The following is a 20,545-nucleotide window of genomic DNA, read 5'->3' on the forward strand; positions in this document are numbered from 1 at the left end:
ACCACGATGACGACAGGCAGATGGATACAAATTTATTGGCTCGAGAATATTTAACTATCGATCTCTCTCCCTCTCTTTCTTTCTTTCTTTGAAACATGATTCGCTAAATCTATTTCGAAATTTTTCTGGTTGGTAACGCGTAAGAAGGGTCGAGAATTAAACACGAACATTTATCGACTCGTACCTCGAATCGTTCGGGACGAAAAATTACAACGAGGACATGGAGGGTAACCAAGAAAGAGAGAGAGAGAGAGAGAGAGAGAGAGAGAGAGAGAGAGAGAGAGAGAGAGAGAGAGAGAGAAAGAGAAAACGTTAGAGGTGAAACGTTATATACGCGATCTGGGATTTTTGTGGTGGAAGAAAACAAGTAGCTATCTTCTTTCTCCGTCTATTTGAGCAGGAGATAAAACAGAAGGGTGGCCAAAAGGGATAACAACGGAAGAGAGAACGTGGCTAAGGTACTTTGTAGAGCCCTTCTTCTTTGAATTCTCTCTCTTTCTCTCTGTTTCAGTCTCTCTCCCTCGTAGTGAACCAATTTACGGCACCCCGAGGACCCAAGTAATACGCTTCGAGCTCGAGGGCTCGTTTCTGGCCATTGTTGTGCTGGCCGAGGGATTATTTTGGCAAGATAGGGGGATTTACAGTTGCAGCCGTTCGTCGATCCATCCATCTATCCATCCAACCATTCGTCCGTTTCGTTTCGTTTCGTTTAGCTACCCTTGGATTATGCGATTCTCGAGCACCTGCAACCAAATATCGTCGACACGCCATCTTTCTTCTCGCCCTTTCATCGACACCCTCGAATCAGCAGTTATACGTTCCCCTTTCAAATCAGCTGTCCGTTTTATCGACGGGAAAACACTAAAACGATAATAATCGTTCTAACGATAATAATATTTCGTTTGCGCGTAATCTTTTTCTAACTAATATCTTGAGTTATATACTTATCAAGGTGAATAAAGCGATCAATTTGCAATGTCATTAAGGTACAATTTCATTAAAGAAAATCTTCTTTCAAAGAATCCCAACGCTTTCGTTAGTTAAATGTCTCTGAATACCGATCGAGCTCATTAAACGGATCTCCTCCTTCCGAGCATAGACTTTGTTCTTCGATTAAGCAATTATCTCGGGGCGTCTTATTGAAAGGAAGAGAGAAATGGAGAGACGAAGTGAGACATCGAAGTTACGTAAGACCAAACGATCGACTTATCTTCTTTAACGTCGTGCTCTAGATGCCATATACGTAGACATTTACTACACTTACGTATACGCTTTTACGCTTTTATACCAAAGAAATGCGGACAAAAAAAAGCAAAAAGTAAAAGTAAGAAAGATTGGCTTCTTTTACGTATCCTCTAAATTTTTATCGTACATACATAAACAGCGATTCGACTTTTACGATCTTTTCCGTCTTCTTCCAGAAGACAACCCTCCTCCTCCTCCTCCTACTACTACTACTCTATTATCATCGTCGGGTGATTCTCATGGTCGAAAGTCCACAATTTAATAATGCACGAGTAGCGATAAATGAGTCGAGAAAGATGAACAAGCAATTCCAAGGAGGACCCTTTTTCTTCGGCTATAGAAAATTTGTGGTACTCGATTAAATGGTTTTATGGTTAATAAAAAAAAACCAGAAGAAAAAAAATAAATGGCGTCGTAATTCTCGCTTCGCGTGATAATTTTGGCGAATAATAATATAAGTTGAGTTAGCTTTCAGTGAATCGATTTATTCGTCATGCCTGGTATAACGCGTGGTAAATTGAGTTGCTCGACGATACCGTATTACCATCCAAGTCCCCTTTACCAGCAGTTATTGGTTTTCTAGCGACCCTACTTAATAGCTATCGGATATTAACATGATTACTGTAAAGCGCGCGGCAATTAAGGGTAAGCAGTTAGCGAGTACTATATATATGTGTGTGTGTGTGTGTGTGTTCGAGAGAAAGTGTGAGTGTGTGTGTGCATAGGGTTTCTCAACGCGATTAGAGTACACCGAACATAGATATAGAAGCGGAAACATTAGGAAATAATAACTCTACAAAGTTGTACATGAAAAAAATCTCGTTAAACATAAAATCGTAGATTCGCATTAAAGATGAGGACCGAGGTGTAACGAAAGAAAAGAAAAGAAAAGAAAAGAGTTGGGCCGTTTTGTGGCACGGATCGATAGCAAGATAGACGTTCGCCGTGTCGATAATATCGAGTGAAGCTTTGTAAAGCGTGTATAATGAGTAGGCGAAGAGAGAAAGTGACGGTGTTGCTTGAGTTTGAGGAAGCAATGTAAAATAGAAATTAAAACATGATCGCGCGAGTGGAACCGTTCTCTTTCTATCTATCTATCTATCCATCTATCTATCTACCTATCTATCTTAAACTCAACTTCTAGACACTTAAATGCTATTATACATACACGTCCTACTACATAGAAGACGCACGTAGGTTTTCTGGCTCCCTATATTCATTCGCTACGTCGACGAAGCGGCATGTAACGTGTAATTACGGCCGAGGCGAGAGTAAAAGGAAGAAAGGGTAGGATCGTAACACTCTGCGAGTCTATATATCGTGAGGTTCCTCTCTCCCTCTCGACGCAGCTCTCTCTCTCTCTCTCTCTGTCTCTCTCCTCGCTCCTTTCCTGCCCCAGGAAACGTATAATGGGAGTATAATGCGTGAAATTTACCGGCCGCATCGGCGTAATGGACGACGTGACGCTCAAGATATCACCCGTGATTCCATATTTCTGCGTCGTGCACGCTCGCAAGCCCTCGATCTCCACGCCCACGTCATCCGACATTATCTCCTATCCTCTCCTCCTCCTCCTCCTTCTCTGAAATACGTTAGCGATCCTCTTTCCGCGTTGATACTTTACTTCCAGAGTAGCTATCGTTATTATACGAGCGATAAATTAATATGACAAATGAGATTTCAAAGAACGTATCCTATTAAAAGACTAAATATATGTATTTGCACAATTTGACTTGTACAAATCGACGGTAATTTCAATTCTCATTATAATGCCTCGTTAAGCAGCGTTTCGTGTCGCTCTATTACGATAAGAATAAAGAATAATCAGTAAGAATAACGTTTCTCTCTTTCTCTCTCTTTCTCTTTCTCTTTCTCTTTCTATTTCTCGAATAATTCGGTCGAATCTGTTTAGAAATCGGAAAATTTCCGAAACGGAAGTCACGCATCGTCGATTCCGGTAATAACGGGCCGTCTGATACGCTCGGCCGCGTCTCAAACGGGCCGCTTTATCGGTACGAATTTTCCTCGAATTTCCGCGCAGACGAACCAACGAACGAACCAACGATAAGGGACGCAAGATGGCCGATTCTTCTTCTCTCTTTCCGATCGCATTTTCTCTTTCTCTCTCTCTTTCCCTTTCTCTTTCTCTTTCTCCCTCCCTCTCTTTTTCTTTCTCTCTCTCTCTCTCTCTCTCTCTCGTACATTCTCGTACACCTTCCAGTCTGTCGAGCACATCGAGTTTTTTCAGCTGCACACACCGTATACATTTGAGCGACGCGTCGGCGCAAACAAGCCGATTAAAGGTATCAATATTTGCCGAAAGCCGGGCTCCGCTGCTGCGCGCGAACGTGCGCGCGAATTTTATGGAATGTAATGTCCATCTAATGCGACCTGTATTTTTCCTATTCTATATTCATCCGCGTCCAATCTATATTTCTTTCTTTCTATTTTCTTTTTCTTTTTTCCATTTTATTTGTACAAAATAAAAATAATCGAAACGATCGAATTTTACTTTGTACGACTAAACCCGAAGTTAAATACGTACTTATCCTTTATTTTGAATAACTGATCTCGTGGAAAAATAATCTGGCAACGAGGAATTAGTCAGAATAGAAAAGGATATCAGAACGTTTCTTTCATGACGCTGACACGAAGGGACAGGAGGAGGTACTACGAGGACCCTTTCACAGAGTCGTCCCTCCCTCCGTCTCGTCTCGTCTCGTCTCGTTTCTATATATCAAGCTGCCTCCTGCTTGCCTGCTTGCTTGCCTGCCTGCTTGCTTGCTTGCTCGCTTGCTCGTGCTTGTCTGCCTGCCAGTCTATCTCTCCACGTGCTACAATATCGCCGTGCCGCATCCGGTGTAACGCCTGTTATTAGGGATGGGCCAGATGAAGCTTTCATTATTCCATCGGAGTTTCCCTCTTACCCGACAACACCATTATAATACATTGTAATGACCGACTTCTCTCTCTATCGCGCTCTCTCTCTCTCTCTCTCTTTTTTTCTTTCCCCCCTTTTTATCCTTCTTTTTTCTTCGCTCTTGCAAAGAATCACGATTATCGTTATTAAGTCGACGAACTACGCGACAGACATCTTCACATTTTCTACACGATGTTCCATGTTAATCGGTGAAAACTTTTGTTTATCCTTTTTAAAATGATAGAAGTTGGACGACGGCGTTAGAAATAAACGCAATAAATATTAATCGATCGTTTGTTGATTCTTCGAAAATACGTTTGGGAAAAAATATTTTGTCAACACAATGAACACTTTTTTGACGGTTTTAGGGAAAAAATATGTATAACAAAAATATAATCATTTTAATGTTAGAGAGGAATAAATTCGTTCGAAAAGTTTACGATAATTCGACTCACTGTGTGAAGAAAAAAAATAAATATCTTGATGACGGTTTATAATAAAAAGCATTTATAAATGAAAAGCACACAGATTTATTTGATAAAAGAATATATTCAATTGAGAACGTCTTACCATTGGTCTACTACCTGCAAGATTACGAACGAAAATAATTTTCGTCACCGATCTTCTCATAGCAATTGAAATGAATGAACTATTATATATTCTATACGTATGTTTATTTTATATACAAACTCGAGATTATAACAGCTCGGTCGTCCTATAATAAACACGTCAAATTCGACACGTAGCTTATAAGAATATTATTCCTTCTAATATTTCAACCATTTTAGATTAATTATTATTGTTCGTTTATCAAATTGAGTTCTCTTTCTCTCACCGTTTCCTATTTATTTTTTATCAAACAAAAAATAAATTTTTCATAAACAATCTATTTATTTTCTTTCTATTTAACTTTTCTAATATTTAAACAACTTTCAATAATCTAATTGTCGTTTTATTATCATTTAAAAACTGTGCATTATTTTTGTCATTTTTTCGATTTGAATCAGATGAAAAGTATAATTTGATCTAAACCAACACTATCCAACTGGCGGCCTGCAGTCTTATTTTTACGAAAATTAGAAATAACGAAAAGTGTATATGTAATGAATCCGTTCATCCATCCATCTTCTAATCTTTGTGCGATTAACGCAAACGTCTTGCAAATACACACAGAGAGAGAAATCCGCACAAAGTTGCAGTATTTTTGGCACGGGCAAAAACAAATCTCGATGCCAAAGGTGCTCGTTCATCGAGCTTACTACTCGCAATACAAGTAACGTTGGTTTAAACGTTGCCAAAAATTTGACGTAGTTGAAATTGGATCTATAATATCGTCTTCGTCAAAGCACCCTACAGTTGCCTCGTTCAATGATTCTATTTAAAGAAACGGGAAATGTCTGTTTTCTTATCGCTGTCGTTTCTTTGAAATGCTTTACAATAGCATATTAATGTCATAGTTCTAACGCGACTATCAAGAATCGTCAACTGCACTTTTTGTCCTTCCTATATTCATAACGATATTATGAAATCATCGCGAAATGATGGGACAACTAACGTAATGTACCGAGAACATTTTCTTTCTGACACTTTAAAGCGTATCTATAAAAAGAAAATTCCGAAATATTACAACAATGATTACAAATTAGATTAAAATTATACGAATATCTAAATAAATACTTCTTCTGTAATATAACCACTTCCTAAAAATTATTTTTCATTACTCGAGTCTATTTAAGCATACAAGTACTTACATTATGCTAACATAAAATACGACGTTACTCGAGTTAACTCGAGTGTGCACAGTTCTACCCCTATCATCCGGACTAATTAATTCGAGCGTACTGGGCGCGTTAAGGGATTCATTTCTATAAAAATATTATCGCGTTTTACAAAAAATACAAAGAACAAATTGTTGCGAGGAAAAATAAATAATAAAATTAAAGCAACACCGATGAATTTACAAAATACAAGACATTGCTTCTAAAGAGAAGAGAAAAAAAGAGAGAGAGAGAGAGAGAGAGAGAGAGAGAGAGAGAGAGAGAGAATTTACAAGTCGCCCACGCATCTCTCGATACCTCGAAATAGGAGGATGGGGTGAGGTGGAGGCGGGAAAGAGGTCTGCACACGTGCGTCCGGGTCGGCAGGAGCACGTGTCGCTTACGCGAGCCGTTTATGCTAGTCATTTCTACATACGTACATACCTACATACGTACCTAAGTAAGTGAGTATATATTTATATATATATATATATATTATATACATAGGATGCGCGTCGAGTTAACTCGCTCGCTCGTGACGAACACGTGCGACATCGTCTTTTCTCCACTGTTTCACAGCATGATCTCTTGGAATCTCTAGGTAATCGAGCGCCCGAGGAAACCAAATGCAAACGAGATTAAAATAATGGGATCTTTCGATATCGTTTATGTACGTCAATGGATTTCCGCGTATACTTATTCCTTTTATGATAAAAACGATACGATGAAATTAATGAATATATAGATAGATATATGTAATCTCTGCTAACAAGAATATGTCTACTATTAGTACGCGTTTATTAGACTAATATACGTTGAAATTCCTCGAAGCAAATTACACGATAAAAAGAAAAAAAAAAACAGAAAAAACGGAAGGAATAAAAATAAAGAGAATAGAGTTCGTGCCATGAGCAGCAATTTGGCAGGTTAAAAAGAATTCTTTGAAGGGTAACTCAATAGAATATGGACGATCGAGGTACTGCTGTAACGCAGCCCACTGCCTACGTCACTGAACGTGACCAGAATCGCTGGTGTATGTCGCTATATACATGCATTAAAGTGTATGTGTGTGTCTGTGCGCGCGCGCGACCGCGCATGTATGTGGCGTATGTACGTGTGCGAGGAAGAGAAGGATAGAAAGAAAGAGATGCTATGTTTTCTACGAGTGTGTGTGTGCGCGCGAAACCAAGCAAGTCCGTCCCCCTCGATTGGATCGAGTTACGATGAACAAATCGCTCAAACCTAATAACAACGACTATAATGCGAAGGGTACCTGCGACCCCTTTTGAAAAAATATCTTTACGAATCGAGAAGAGAGAAGAAAATAATAATAAAGGGAGGCGCGATTCAACGTCGATTTTAATTAAACCGTCCGATGGAACGTGCTGCTTCCGTCGACAATCATCTTCTCCGTCTTGCATATATTATATTTTATACAGAATTAATTTTTTTATTTCTATCCCCCTACCACAATCTCTCTTCTGTCTCTCTTTCTTCTTTTCCCTATCTCCGTATTTCCTTCTCGTTTGTACTACAAATATAATTTATCCGATATGATGGACGTATGTACAAATGTGTACTTAAAAAGAAAGAGAGAAAGAGACAAGGTTAACGAGCTTAACAACAATGTAAATCAGGAATATAAATCATCTCGAAAGAGTCGCTCGATAAATATGCAGGCTACGGTAAAGAGAAACGCACTGCAAGAGGAATTCGAACCGGCTCTACGATATTCAAGTGAATGTGAAAGGAAGGGAGAGAGAGAGAGAGAGAGAGAGAGAGAGAGAGAGAGAGAGAGAGAGAGAGAGAGAGAGAGAGAAAGAGAGGGAGAAAGAGAAATATAAAAAAATAAAAATAAAAAGAATATCGAAGGCGTGATGTTTGCATCATGTTAGAGCACGTAGTCGATACGCAACATTCTTTTATAACTCCTTGCCTTCGACAGTTGTTACTTGCAAAAATCACCTAGCACGCATATTTTTCTTGATTAAAAAAAGGCGTTACACCTCGGTGGCCTTTAAAAAATTTATTCAGCTTTCGAAGGAACGAGAATATTTAAATACACGGACATTTATTCTAATAACAAAAGTTTGTGTGGGAAAAGAAAAGAAAAGAAAATGACTTTTGTAACGATTAAAGGTTCTTAGTGTGCGGTGAAAAAAATCCTCAAATTTATAGGAAATAAATGTTATTTGTATTTTTCTACAAAAAATAATTGTGGTATTAACAGAAAGAAATTCTACAAGGCTGTAGAAGCAAAGTTTGACATCTGTAAGACATATATTGTGTCGAATAACTCGATAAATAAATAGGAAAATGGATTTACAAAGTTATTTGAATCGTAGCAATAAAATTAGGAAGCTTTATTGTAAAAAGCAATATATTCAAGTAAACCATACCTTTTACCGTATCAAATAAGAGGTAAAAAAAGGGAAAGTAACGGGAGAAAATCTTTTTTAAAGAAGGCTCAAAACGAGAAAAGTTTGCAATTGTACGAAAAGAGTTTTGCTCAGCCGAAACGACGGCAAGTATATATCGCACAAGTGGAAAATAGTAACTGATAAGCAGGTATAAAGTAAAAAAAGAAGCGTTTCGTTCAGTGCATCGACTTTCTGACTATACAGTTGGATGACTTCGATGCTAATGATAAAAGTCCAGTAAAAGGAATAAAAGAAAAAAAAAAAGTAGAAAAAGAAAGGTAAAAATGAATTTAGTACTCACCGGATGCCTCGCGGCAGCAGCAGCCACCGCAGCCGCGTTGATTCCAGCACTGGGATACATAATAATATTCCTTGTCCAGGCTCCTTGGTTATCTTCCTTCACGAAAAAAAATATCCAAAAAATTTGGGAGTGTCAAGGTCGCGTCATCGCGATTCACCGAAGCGCAAAAAGATAACTACACGGAATTTATGAACGACTACTTTAGAAAGTAGAAAACAAAAGAGTAGCGCCGAATTCAAACGGCGAAAACTCGCGCGGGCTATGCTGTCGATGAGGAACGGTTGAAACGGCTGGAACGGTTGGAACGACTGGAACAGCTGGAACGGCGTGCCCTCGTAGAAAGATTTTTCTGGACGATCCAAGCGTCCCTCCGAACTACGATCACAATTTCTTTTCGTCGACAAGGATCCATCGGCATGCTCCACGTTCCTCCTCAACACCTCCTTTTTTCATCGATCCGGTTCGCGTTGATCCGAATCGCGAAGGCAACGACAGCGTCCACGAAAATCACGATAAAGCCAATAAAAACAACTACTACAAAATGCTAATAAGAACTGGAAGGAATAGAAAAGAATTATTCAAAGGCGGTGATAGGTAAGACGTCGTGGCCGGCTAGCAAGTATCACGTCCTTTTCCCACTTTCAGGTCAGTCGGTAAAATAGAGAGCTACAGAAACGAACGGAACCACGAGAAACGTACGCGGAAAGACGCCAACGAAAATATGCTTTTTCAAAAATGAACGTAAAACGATTTAGTGTCACCGCGAGATAGTAACTCGAATTTTCCGAAAGATTTATTTATTCCACCCACCATTGTCCCTGAGGTCGATAATTCCGTTACTCTTCGTACTCACAGTTACACCGAGGGAAACAAAACACAATTATGTTCACTGGTATGATCCTTTCGCCTATCATTCACTGAACACTTTTTAAACAACTATACTCCGTACACACACACGCGCTTCCAACTCGAAGCTTCTGAACAAAAAACGCGCGATCGTGTCGAAGCGTCGTATACTTGTAAAGTTTCACGACGCAAAAGAACCTCTTCCAACGACGTACACGGCGCGACTGATGGACGCCGAAGTAGTGGGGATGTATCCCCACTCTGCGCGGCGACTCTCCCCACTCGATGGGTCGCTTACTCGCTCTCCTTCTATCTCTTTTCCACCACAATCTCTATCCCTCGCCCTTCTCCTCGCTCATTCTTTCTCACTCACTCTCTCTCTCTCTTTCTGATTCTGTCTCTCTTTCTCTCTTAGGTATCGCTCGTTCTTTCTTTCAGCAGCAATGCTGCCTCGCTTCACCGCACTTAGACCCGCCAAGCAGCCCCTCGAACGTAGTCGTCGTCTTCGTCGTCTCCATCGTCTCCATCGTCTCTGTCGTTTCCATCTCCTTGTCGCGCTATCTCTCTCTCTCTTCGTCCTCAAGGCTCGTATTAACCGGCGCGATAGCTCCTTCACAATTAAGTCGCGTTATGTAAGGGCCTCGAAAAGGCGAGCACGAAAATCACGGCTCGTTAAAACGTCGCTACGATGCTCTCCCCTTTCTGATGCGCCCCCTTCCTCGATAGTACTTTCCTCTCTCTATCCTCTCTCTCTCTCTCTCTCTCTCTCTCTCTCTCTCTTTTTCTCTTTCCACTCACACGTAGAAGCTGACGCGTGCATGCCCTTTCGCGCTTTCCGATGGCTGGATGTTCCTCAGCCAAGTTGATTTTAATGCTCTCTACCGAGTTAACACGATCAAACTCGACGTTTTTATTTTTCGATCGCAGGGAGATCAAATCGATGACGGGCCGTTCGAAACTTCTATTAAAACGTAGCGTCTAACAGACCGAAAATAAAATGAAAAAGAAACACCATCTATTTTCTATTGTTATTCTTTTTTCCATGAAGTATCTAAGGCGTCAGGCGCTAGCATGCTCGAACTCGTCTTATTTTACGACTATATGTTTCTCCTAGCATTTCTCGTGCAAAATACGGAGGAGAGAAGTTGCGCTACTCCCATCTACGTATACTCCACTACATGTATATATGTATTTACGTCGTCATTGGCGGTTCTACAAACGATCGAAATTAGTCACGACTCGTGCATGGCTCATCGCCGATAAGAGAGGAAGAAGGCTTCGTGAATATTTTGTCGAAGCTTCTTCTCTTTCTCTATTCTGTCTTTTTCCCTCCATCACTGTTCGACGCGCCCTGATTTTGTTTGCACTACGCGAAACGATACGCCGCCGCAGGAGATGAAATTTAAAAATAGCGACTGACTCAACGAAAGTAAGTAAGTATACCTATGTATACATTTATCGACGTTGATTACGTATCTTACTCCCCCCTTAAACTATTCAGGAGTCTAGTCGATGGCTTAGATTATTTCAAGGAAAGTATCAATCGATGGATGAAGGAAGAAGACGATCTCGGTATTGTATGGTTCTTCGAACGATTCCAAGTGGAGGTAAGTATATACCGAGAAGAAGACAGGATCATTGGAAGCATAGATAGGTGGATAGATCGACGAAATCGCGGCCGTGGCGTACATACGCGCGAGTATTAGCCGTCGTTCGTCTCCCCCCTTCAACCGACGCGTGCAAACAAATCGAAAGTTTTTCGCAAAATGGCCGTCACCGGGCTGACACGGATGTCCGCATAAACTCGCTCTTTCCCTCTACCTTCCCCTCCACACCTTCCCACTACCCCACGTCATTCTCTCTCTCGGTACTCGTGATTTCCCTCACCTCCCATACCACCACAAATATGGCGCCTCCACCCGTTTTCCCAACCCCTACATACCGTGGCTGCATAAAGTGCGAGAGCGAGAGTAGAGAGTAACAAGGGGTAGGGATAGGAAGGAAGAAAGGGCAAGAGAGAGTAAGCATGCTTTCTCTTCTCTCTCTCTCTCTCTCTCTCTCTTTCTCTCACTTCCTCTCTCTCTCACTCTCTCCGTGAATAGAATATATGTAGACGCACGTATCTCACTCTCACTCCCTCATCACGGTTGCGAACGTACATGCGCAAGTAGTGAGGACCGGGTTGCTCGCGTGTGTGGTAAGGGGATGCCCCTATGTGAATATCGCGCAGCACACAGTCCCAAGCAGTTTCCTACTTGATTGCCGCTATCGTCCAGCAGCCTCGTAAGGGAAGCCGTCCGCGTGGATTCTACTACGACGCCTCGACCAATCGGAACCCTCGTAGGCGAGCCTTGGCCAATCGTAGCCTTATACTCCCTACCACTCTGTGCTACCGGCGCAAAGACTCGAATGAGAGCTCGTCCTCGTCCAATCCTCGACGTGACTTTTTCGATCGACGTCCGCGCGTTTGGTCCGCGCGGACTTCTTCGTTCTCTCTCTTTCTCGCGTTCTCTATGGCCATAGCTATACGAAATGAAGGTGCTACGCGAAGCCGCAGCGAAACATGAAAAATAGGGGGCTACACGAGGAAAAACACGGTTGAGGGAGGAGGTGGAGAAGGTGGTGCTGGTGAAGGATGAAGAGGAGGTGGAAGAGGACTCTGTGGGATGGACCCTACGAACCGAAACAGCAAAGGCTGTTCAGGGTGATGTGATGTGGTGGTGGTGATGGTGGCAGCGGTGGTGGTAACGGTGGCGGCGGTGGTGCTGCGCCAGTCGGAAGATAGAGAGGCCGAGGATGAGAATGGAAAAGTAACATAACGAAACGTCGATCCCATTACCTGAAGCTCTCTCGCTCTGCCGTACAGCGAGCTCTGCTTTCGACCCTTAATCCAAAGAAGGATTAGAAAACCCCATTGTCATGCTTCGCGGAACGCGAGATGGTAGGTGTATATGTGCGTGATTATATATACGCGAGAGCTCTTTCTCATTCTCTCTCTCCCTCTCTCTCTCCCTCTCTCTGCCTCCCTCTTTGATTCTCGGAGTCGTATATTCGTCGGTTGGTGCATGGCGGAGGCGATGGCGCGGGACCTACCCTTAATGAAATAAATACGTGACGTACCGCGGCGACGGTGGGTTTTGTTTATCGCGAGAACCGTGAGCGTATTTTGCTTTGTCTCTCTCTCTCTCTCTCTCTCTCTCTCTCTCTCTCTCTCTCTCTCTCTCTTTCACTCACTCTCTTGCTCTCTTTTCTCAGGTGTGGCTCTTTATCTCCTTTCCACTGGGCGAAGAAGGAATATAAGGCAGTACCGTAGAGTGTTGGCGTAGCTGTCGGTCGCGCTTGGTCGGCTGCGGTTTATACAGAGCCGCCTTGCCAGCCGCTTGCCGCCTGCCGCAGCCGGTTTGCGTGTTCACCGTGTTCGCTCCGTGGATACGTGTCCTCGGCGCGGCTCTGCGCGGTACTCACCGAACTCTGGCCAAAGCGCGACCGAGAGGGAAAAGGAACGAAAGTGGCGCGTAGACGAGAAGCACGCGAGCAAGTGCGAGAGAGACCGAACGATGCCGTGAAAAGCGATAGCGAGAGAGACGCCAATAGGCGGCAGAACCAGTCGCTGCGGTCGCCGCGGCTAACCACACCGATGTTCTCAACCTGCGGCGACCTTGCCCGATCATCGCGGATCTTGCGAATTACGAAAAGCTGCCAGATCGTGCAACGCGGACCGCTCGACCGTGTAAGAGGATAGAAGTATCGCAGGAAGGAAGATAAAGAAAAACGTGACACTAGACCCCTTTGAAATCTACCTTTGCACAAGAAAAAGAGTCAACAGCTTTGAGCTCGTTAACTCGCCAAACTTGGCCGATGGGTAGGTATTATCGTTTACACGATCTATCCTTATCTTAAATCGCTGCTCTTAATAATCTATGAGATAGACAGAAAAAGCTAAGATACGTGGTATCTAAAGAGATAAATTCGTCTCTTTCCCTAGTGCGTATCAATCGTTGTTTCGATAAAAATTAGAATCGGAAAAAGAAGTCGTTATATCCGGGAATACCTTTCGTAGGAAGCGCCTCAGGTGGGCTTTCTATTAGTGTCATCGTATGAGAGAATTTCCTCCTTGAAAATGGCGGTCTATATACGAAGGGGCCGACGTAATTAATTATAATTGGTTGAGTGCACCGGGCAACCGCGTCGTCTCTCTCTCTCTCTCTCTCTTTCTGAATCTCTCTCGCTCTCGACCAGCGACCACTTTATCCAACCGCATGAGAGGAGATCTCGTAAGAGGCTCGACTCCTACTCGGCAACGCCAAGACTGTCGGACGTTGCCAAGAGGACGCGATCGACCACTTCGAGCTTCATTAATGTATACCATCGAGAGAAAAACAGGACAAACAGAAAGCGAGAGAGAGAGAGAGAGAGAGAGAGAGAGAGAGAGAGAGAGAGAGAGAGAGAATAAAACGAACAGCTTGAGAAGAGATACTGACTTTAGGACCAGCCGGATATGCTGTGATCCATAGCTGAAAAGTAGTTACGAGCTACGAGCAAAAGGCTGTTCCGAGAAAACTTGATTCGTTTTATAGCAAGATCGGATCGCAAGGAGTCGACCTTCGTCGGATCGATCGCGATATATATAAAAATCTTAACGAGCGGTGAGTGGTAAACATCACGCCCATGCCATAACCATTAACGCGACACGCTGCGTACAACGTGTTTTCGTACACCATAATCCGAGATTCGAGGAATCACGTTTAGTCTCTTTCTCTTTCATCTCTCTCTCTCTCTCTCTCTCTCTCTCTCTCTCTCTCTTTCTCTTTCTCCGGAGCTCGATGAAGAGCCAGCATTATCCCAAAGGATCGAATTTCTAGACGAGGCTCGAAGGGTCGACTCGAGGTCGCTCCTCGACACGGTGGTCGATCGAGGGGAGAACATTTGGCTAATGTCTGCTGACTGTCGGTGGAATAGAACCGAACTCGATGCTTAATGGATAAACGAAAGCTTTCCCAGTCGAACGATGTTAGCAATTAAGTTCGATGGATCTCCAGTGCTCGTTCTTGTGATCGAACATGATATTTGCTACGTGAAAGAGCAAAAAAAAAGATCAGGGCAGAATGAAGTTTGGCCAAACACAGAAGAAGAAAAAAAAGAAAAAGAAAAGAAAAGATGAGAAACGATGGTTAAACGGGCTTGCTGCGACTAACGTTTTATAAAAGTGTTCAACAAAATAGGAAAAAAAGTTTTTGGCAAAAGAGTTTCGCGCGAGTGCGCGAGTACGTTGACAAATGTCTTCCGCGGTTCTGGCACAAAACGCGGAGTACCGTTATCCAAATTACAAATAACAGCCGGCTACGTCGACGTTTTATCCGACGGCCGGAGACAAATTGGCTCGAGGTAGGATGGGCCAAGCTCGAAATTATCTCCCTTTTCGCGGTGTAACCGCGTGTCGTTGGACTCGGTTAATACCGGTAGTGGCCTGGCCGCTTGCTCGACCGCCTGCTCTTGCTCGGTCTCTTGCTCGGTCTCGTGCTCGGCACACGGAATTAACACGGCCAAGTGTATTTATGGATCCGGCTCGAGCACCACCACCATCAGCACCACCACCAGCACCAGCAGGTAACTCGAGGAAGACCCTCTACGATCTTCAATCCCCCTCCTACGCATCTTTTACTCGGTTCTTTGTCTTCTTCCGTCTCCTCGCGCTCTTTTCTTTCCTTTTCTTTCCTTTCCATTCTTCCCCTTATTTTTCTTTCTTTTTATTCATGGAGCTGAATTAATTAATGAGCTTGGACAGGGAGAGCGCGTTACTCACTTTATGAACCTCACCAGCGTGGGAACGCGTTCCTTGCAATTTGTATTTCGTTAATTACCGCGAGAGCTGCGAAAATTTGAGAACGGCTCGTGCGCGCTTCTTCTCTCGCTCGTTATGAAATTATTTACGTGCCGTAATAATAATTATCTCGAGAAATTAAGCTCGAAAGCCACGATTATCGCAAAAGAATCGACTTTCTCGCTACGTTTCGTAAGCGATAACGAAAGAGACTCGTGAATCGATCGTGTTCCCACTTTTGCTCTCTCTTTCTTTCTTTCTCTCCCTCTCTCTCTCTCTCTCTCTCTCTCTCTCACACACACTTCGAACGACACGATTAACTCGAGTTATAGCTTTACAAAGGTACCGTCGACTAACGCTCAACGAAGTAGCACTCGCATCGAGTGGATCCTTTCGCGCGAGGAGAACCCTACCGTTTTCGTCTAGTGTTCTCTATTGTATCGGTGCTCAACACAAACTTTCGCAGTGCTGATATTCGCTTCTATGAATCGCGACGAACGAAGAGAGAAAGGGAGACAAAGAGAAAAAGAGAGAGAGATCGGTATCCTTTTGCGTTCGACGAAGCGTACAAGATAAATCTTTGTTAGTGTACGGGGCCTTCGGTTGCTCGAGAAATCTCCAGGGCATGCTTTACGAACGCTCGTTATCGATGTTTAAAAGAGCTATCGAGACCCTCTAATTACTTTGCTTCTCTCTCTCTTTCTCTTTTTTTCCCTCTCTCTTTCTCTCTCTCTCTCTCTCTCTCTCTCTCTCTCTTTCTCTATCTATCTGTGTCTCTATCTCTATTCGTCTTTCTATTCAGTCATCATAAATTATCATTAGCTTTGTCGCGCAAATAGAAGGGCGAATCGTTGACGTCGAAGATAATCAAATAACGTCACCCTTATGCCCCACGCCATTGGCCCAGATCCTACTATCGCGTACCACGGTGCACATTGTACACGTGTACTCACGGCGGGTAACGCGTGCTCGAATATAGTGTTATAGTGTTCTCGGTGCGCGCGACAACGCATTTACCATGCAGTCGGAGGAGACGCGTAATGTACGTTTGTAAAGTTACACCAGCATCGTCATCGCCACCACCACAAGGATCGTTACAACGGCACGGAGAGTACTCGTTGTATCTATGTAGGTAGTACGTATGTACAAGAGGTAGGAAAGCTCGAGAGTACTACTAGGACGTTCCGACTCTACGGGAGTACATGAGCTCATGTGGAAACTTCGTCGCGCGATAAAGCGCCCACACACTCTGCCACTCCTCGCAAAACGGAAAACGAAAACTTTCATATGACGTTATCTCTACATCTCAACGTGAATTTCTCTATCCTCTTCTTGGAAATTTGCACTATTTCAGAATACATCTCTGCTTTGCACTGTTTTCTCTACATCGATCGATACGTGGCAGGCAATATTCAACAGTTCAACGAAGTGGGAACGAGCAAAGTGGTTAGAGATGATTTTGTGACATCGAGGGGTCAGTACCATTTCGTTGCAGGATTATACGGTAAAAAAAAACAGAGAAAATGCGAGGAATATACTAAGAGAAAAAAAGAAAAGAAAATGAAGTGAGGGAGAAACGTAGAGGCAAAGAATGCCAACAGAATCGTGTAAGAGATTTTTAACGGTCGATTTACCGCCTAGCTGCTTCATGATTCTCCCTAGTTCGTCCTTTCGATAATACAGAAGCAGCGTTGTGTCAGCAACGGCACACCCTTCGGTCAGTTAGCGTCCTTAAAGAGCTCTTCTGTCCTCGAAATTCTCCCTACTCTCTGTGACCCATTCGTTATTCGACGTTTCGTCACGCCGGGGGGTCGAAACTGGCCGCAGATGTCGTCTGTAAACCTTCGTCAAGCGTGCAAGCAAGACGGAAGGAGAGAAGGAGAGAGAGATTTCACCCTCCGTAAAGTCGTGTTGCCATTGTATCTCCTGGTGAATACACGCCCTTAAATAAATCCATCGAGGGAGAGAGAATGAGAGAGAGAGAGAAACCGAGAGCGAGAGCCGGTCTCGTCAAAAACATAGCCTTCCCTCTCGAAGCTTTACCCTCTACTACTTCGGTTACCAGTCAACCAGAGAATCCCTGCGTTTCGTACGGTAGTTCGCACGAGGCCACAACTCAGACGTCAAAGATGAACAGCGAGTGTGTTTTCGAAGCTGCCATTACCATTTAGAGAAACTTTAGGAAATGTATCCTCTTCGATGAGACTAGGGAAAGAGAAAATCTCTAAGACGTTTAATTAGTCGTTGCTGTTCTCTCTCTTTCTCTCCCTGTCTTTATTTCTCTTTCGCACACTGTTCCGTGATCTCGAAACCGATTCGTTTCGTCTGTGGCAGCTTCTTCTAGCTCTCGATCCTTCTCCGTTCTCCATGCTTTCATGCTCGCACGCACGAAGCGAATCAGCGAATTACGACGATTGAAATTCAATTCTGCGCGCAACCGAGCGGCTAATTAGACGCTGTTGCGGTGGCAACGCCACGTGTTGCACTAGCTCGTGCGATCGCGCGTATACGCCCGCATAAACGCCCGCATCCTAGTATCCTCCTCGCTTAGGGAACGCGTGCAAGACTTGAGTTTACATACTCTTGCTTGCCTTCTCTCTCTCTCTCTCTCTCTCTCCCTCTTTCTCTCGATATACCTTCAAAGGACAGGTGTATCAAAAGATTAAAAGCGATTATGCAGGTATCTTTTCCAAGAATTCTCGGATATTCTATCGGTCCTCTTTGATTTATATCTTCAGATATATTAAATCTTGTAATCAAAGAATGTATTACCAAATCGATACTGATTCTGTATATATTTATAGAGAACAGATATTAGTAAGATTTGAAGGAAATAGAGAATAATCAATGTTCCGATCTATTTTGAAATACATATATAAGTAAATAAGTAAGTAGCTAAATACGTAAGTTTATAAAAGAGACAACAAAGAAATGCAATTAGCGAGGGAAATTGATGAGACGATCGAGATTGGATATTATCTCTTCTCCGAAACAAATCGGTTCGTTAGAGCCTTATAAAGAGACAGGTATTCTCAGTTATCGGAGCGGACGAAGTCCCTTTGTCGAGAGTGGAGGATCAGCCTTATCTCTCGACTCTCGAGGAAGCCCTCGTCTCGAAAGAATGTGCTCTCCGAGAACGTAATCCGCTTTTCACGATCCGATCCCGAACTAGAAGGACGAAAAGGAGATATCAGATGGAGAAGCGAGAAAGAAAATCGGTGAACTAACGAGAGAGCGATAGACAGAGAGTAAGAAGGGAGAGGGGTAGATTAGTAGACAGGTCCGGCGTCAGGCGGTATACGAGAAGGCAGGCTGTTAAGCCATAAGCCACAAGCCGCCGTACGCTGGCTAAGCCGTAAGGCATTGCCCGATGCTACGATTAACGAGATCGGGCATGCGTGCCGAATAATTACTCATTTGCTCTGTCGACGGTGTAGCGTAATACTAACCGGGCATCCCGTGTTGCGACACGGAAATCTCGAATACGAGCACGACGACGATCGTTTATCGATCGCCACTCTACCATTAAATGCCCATATAACCAACGAGAGAAAGAGATCCACTGAGTGACCAAGCGAAAGAGAGTGGGAGGGAAAGAGGAAGAGAGCTATAATAATAATGCATGGGTATGCGGAGAGGCGCGGACGCGCATGCATAATTAAAAATTCATCTGGCGATCGACGTCGTCGTTTGCATGTATATATCGCCTATATGCTACCGTTTACGATGTCGATCGTGCTTCCAGATCGGTAAAGATAAACACCGACAGGTTCGCGCGTTGCGTAATACGGTGTAGGAGAAAATGATGAGCGATCGGGCCGCATTATACTAATTCGGCTAATTTCTATCGATACCGAGCCCGCTGCTGCTTTCCGTCTCGATGCTTTCGATGTTATGAATAGTGACATCGACGTCGAGCTGCTCGAACATATCGTTCCAATTGTTCGTTATGGATCATACATATAAACGATGTAGTCCTAATACTAATGCGCAATTTTACAATCTTCAAAGGTTTTTTTTTTTCTTTTTATTCTTTTTTTTTAGATACACAATTTATGGATATCGTTTTAATAACTTATTGCAAATTTTTAACTATATATCTATTTCTTTTACAAAATCGTAGCAAAATTTGCGTATGTTCGGGGCAAATATCAAAGTGCGGAGACGATTTTACGAAGCGTGACGATTGGAATTTTCGAATAGATATGTTTCTCTCCTTACATCTACTCTTTAGTTTCTCAAGAGAACTCCTTCGGCTCGACAACGTGGAAATATTGTCGCGGTTAAAGTTTCCACCACGACAAAAAGATTTCTTTTTTTACATCCCTTTTTTTCTTTTTTTTTTTTTTCTATTCTCGACTCCTATTCACGCGAAGCGAGTTAAGTCATGGATTTCTAGGATGCGCGCTTTTCTGAATTTTCCGAACTATTCTCGTCTGATATCTCTCGGCACGTTACTCGGAGAAATACACATAGGTACTTCTATACATAGTATAAATATATCTACGTACATAGATAGACACACGTAGGGTTCTGTTGGTCGCTTCATCGGACGATCGTCTCTATTCCTTTTCCCCCATTTATTAGCCGGTTATCCATTGTGACGGGCTATTGTGTTATTATTATCCCAGCCTACGTCGTAGTCCTCGCCGTCGTCATCGTCATAGTCGGCTACGACGACGACGACGACGACGACGACGACGACGACTTCGTCCTGGGCCCACACAGTGCTCTATTATTATTATCCACGAGCGCAGGAGGTCGTCCGTAACTATCGGCGACGGGCGGTGACTTAATAATACTTCGCTACGTTAGCTTAATGGGGGCTGCAGAGCGTGTAAGTCCACTAATTTACGTTTTTCCCTCTCTCTCTCTCTCTCTCATCCCTCGTCTTTTTGTCTCCTTCCTTCCCTCTTCGTTCCAGCCAGTAACACACGCACACAAACTCGCCAGGAAGGAACGTGCGAGCCCGACACCCGCACCGAAGGGTTCATAAAAGGCGCGTTAAGCGAATAAATAAATTCTTCGGACTCCGCCAGTGGCTTCGATTAGGGTGGAGGTCAACACCTAAACGCTAAAGGCGGTCGCTCATTTTTCTCTTTTTTCTTTTCATTTTTTCCTTTTCTTTCTTTTTTTTTTTATATAAAGAGGGCTGGCTGCCACACGAGAAGCCCCGACATTTTCTCTAACGTCGACTTTCATCGAGAATTTATGAGGCGACTCCTGCTTTCGTCT

The 20,545-nt window shown here is 43.3% G+C and overlaps 1 protein-coding gene and 1 long non-coding RNA gene across 7 annotated transcripts in view; one reads left to right on the forward strand and one right to left on the reverse strand.

Annotated features, from left to right (window-relative positions):
• The window catches only part of LOC106785872 (protein groucho-1-like), an 86,878-nt gene extending 77,030 nt beyond the window's left edge, over window positions 1-9,848 (reverse strand). For both annotated transcript variants that reach the window (XM_014746674.1, XM_014746673.1), the window contains exon 1: window positions 8,644-9,848. In XM_014746674.1, coding sequence (XP_014602160.1) covers window positions 8,644-8,703 — 60 coding nt within the window. In that variant the 5' untranslated portion in view covers window positions 8,704-9,848. The remainder of the gene's footprint in view (window positions 1-8,643) is intronic.
• Window positions 9,849-11,114: 1,266 nt separating this feature from the next.
• LOC106785873 overlaps window positions 11,115-20,545 on the forward strand; it is a 48,525-nt gene continuing 39,094 nt past the window's right edge. For 3 of the 5 annotated variants that reach the window (XR_001381576.1, XR_001381575.1, XR_001381574.1), the window contains exons 1-2: window positions 11,115-12,430; window positions 12,745-13,351. This is a non-coding gene — a long non-coding RNA (uncharacterized LOC106785873). Of the gene's footprint in view, window positions 12,620-12,744; window positions 13,353-20,545 lie in introns of those variants that run through there. The other 2 variants (XR_001381577.1, XR_001381573.1) reach the window with 2 other exon arrangements.

Source organism: Polistes canadensis, unplaced genomic scaffold (assembly GCF_001313835.1).
Source record: "Polistes canadensis isolate GaletaPanama2010 unplaced genomic scaffold, ASM131383v1 scaffold_58, whole genome shotgun sequence".
Taxonomy (NCBI): domain Eukaryota; kingdom Metazoa; phylum Arthropoda; class Insecta; order Hymenoptera; family Vespidae; genus Polistes; species Polistes canadensis.